Below are 1,917 nucleotides of genomic sequence, written 5' to 3' on the forward strand. Positions count from 1 at the left end.
TATCTCACTGGTTCATGAATAAAATTTTGTCAGCAAGAATGTATATAACATCTATTGCAGGGACAACATCTGCTGCCTCAAACAATTGTAAAATAGCTTTGATTTTGTCAGATTGAAGTATCAGAAAGCATACAGGAACCTCTACGGTTCAAGACAAGTATAGTTTTTGCCAAATCCCAACACATACAACCTCGACTTCAAGGGTACACAGTTTGGTATTTCTATCAAATGAGATTTTCTCCTACATCAGATTCATAATAGAATTGTCTATGATGTATTGATTTGCAAGAAACTGGTTGTACCATTACATAATAACTGACTGCTCTCCTTGATCTCATAGTTTTTCTAGCTCTCAATTTTTGATCTACATACAATGACCTGGAAATTATTACAACAATGATAAATCTGACCATAGTTCAGTATCGCTTCCATGTAAGTCCTAGGTGAATGATTTTTCAAACTACAAATGCATTACTGTCTCTCTCTTACATGATCTTACATCGTTCTTTGTCTTATTTATCCACCTTATTATCCTTTATCTGTTGAATTATGCTCTGCTGAGTTATGCTTTCCTATGTTTGAAACAAATGACAGTGGTGACTGCTTCGTCCAACGTCTTATGTCATACACTTTCTTCAATGGTTTCTTCTCCTTGCCTTGTCTTCTCTTTGTTATGGCGATGGCAAGGTCGTTGGGGAACAATGTTTTCCACACAAAAGCATGGAGAAGCGTTGAAACTAACAGTATAGACACAATTGTTGATGACATGAATGATAGTGTCAAAGCCAGGCCCTTGCTAACTACAGAAGGGACCTGTTCTGCATATTTGATGGTTGCTATTGAAGCTGTTGTCATGGGAAAGGTGTAAGACCACCATGCCACTGAAAACCTGTCAAAAACACTACAGATTAGTGGTATTATTGGCACAGTCTGATTCAAAATGCATCTTCTAATGTCTTGCATAGTTCTGCTCATACAGATCAAAAGAATGTGGAGTCTTGAAGTTTGATCTAATTACAGGTAACGGTTCTCAGTTTCGATGTTTATGTAATTAGTTATTTCACTCATGGTAAATTGCATCTATTTGTTAGCTGACAGCAAACGTTGGGAAGATTAGATGTAACCTCTCAAACTTGAGGGGACCCACAAGTAACTGGACGAAAACTTGAGGGGAGTATGCTGTAATTGTGCCAAAAAGGTTACCTGAATCCCCTGAAGAAGTTGATGCGCACGATCAATGAGCAATAGAGGAATAGTGCAATGAAGTAGCAGGTCCTGGACAAGCCATCAAATTCATCATAAATAGCTCCCCAAGCAATGCTAGCTGCGGCTGGAGTTGCAATAAACATGGAGTACACAGGGTGGAGTTCCTTAGGCAATGCCTCACTTGTCGGCAACCTCTGATACAACGTCACAAACACTACAAGATAATGAGCAAAACCGATTGCCCACAAGAACTTCCCTGCTTCTGACCACCCGACTTTTGCAGCCAGAATCGCTCCCACGAAATTTCCAACCACTGACAGATGGGAGGAAGGATTTGCTACTTTGCAGAGACGCCTTTTTCCTCCCGACAACCACTGGCCATATATTTTTAAGTCAAGGAAGACGATGGGCGCCATGAACGTGCACCAGACGGCTGGATGCAGAGTGTTTGGTGCAATACTTGATGGCACGCCAATGGCTAAGAACATGCAGACGACCCATGGGGCAAAGAAGAAGTTGACTCTAACAGGGTGAAAGTATTCTCTTTTCACAGCTTCGAAATAGAAAGCACATTTCAATGCATACGTGATGAAAACTGCGACAAGTACACCTAAAGCTAGCAGCCAGATTGCTAGGTTGATCAGTGGTGTAATATGGAGGAATTTAGTGGCTGGGCTTGTGGGCAGCGCCCCCCCAAAAAAAGGCTGGGCT

General features: G+C 41.2%; 1 protein-coding gene across 1 annotated transcript in view; it reads right to left on the reverse strand.

The window, feature by feature from the left end:
• LOC105156615 (guard cell S-type anion channel SLAC1) overlaps positions 256–1,917 on the reverse strand; it is a gene marked incomplete in the record, with an annotated part of 2,662 nt that continues 1,000 nt past the window's right edge. The window contains 2 exon segments of the mRNA XM_020692774.1: positions 256–889; positions 1,204–1,876. Coding sequence (XP_020548433.1) covers positions 529–889; positions 1,204–1,876 — 1,034 coding nt within the window.

Source organism: Sesamum indicum, linkage group LG1 (genome assembly GCF_000512975.1).
Source record: "Sesamum indicum cultivar Zhongzhi No. 13 linkage group LG1, S_indicum_v1.0, whole genome shotgun sequence".
Classification (NCBI taxonomy): domain Eukaryota; kingdom Viridiplantae; phylum Streptophyta; class Magnoliopsida; order Lamiales; family Pedaliaceae; genus Sesamum; species Sesamum indicum.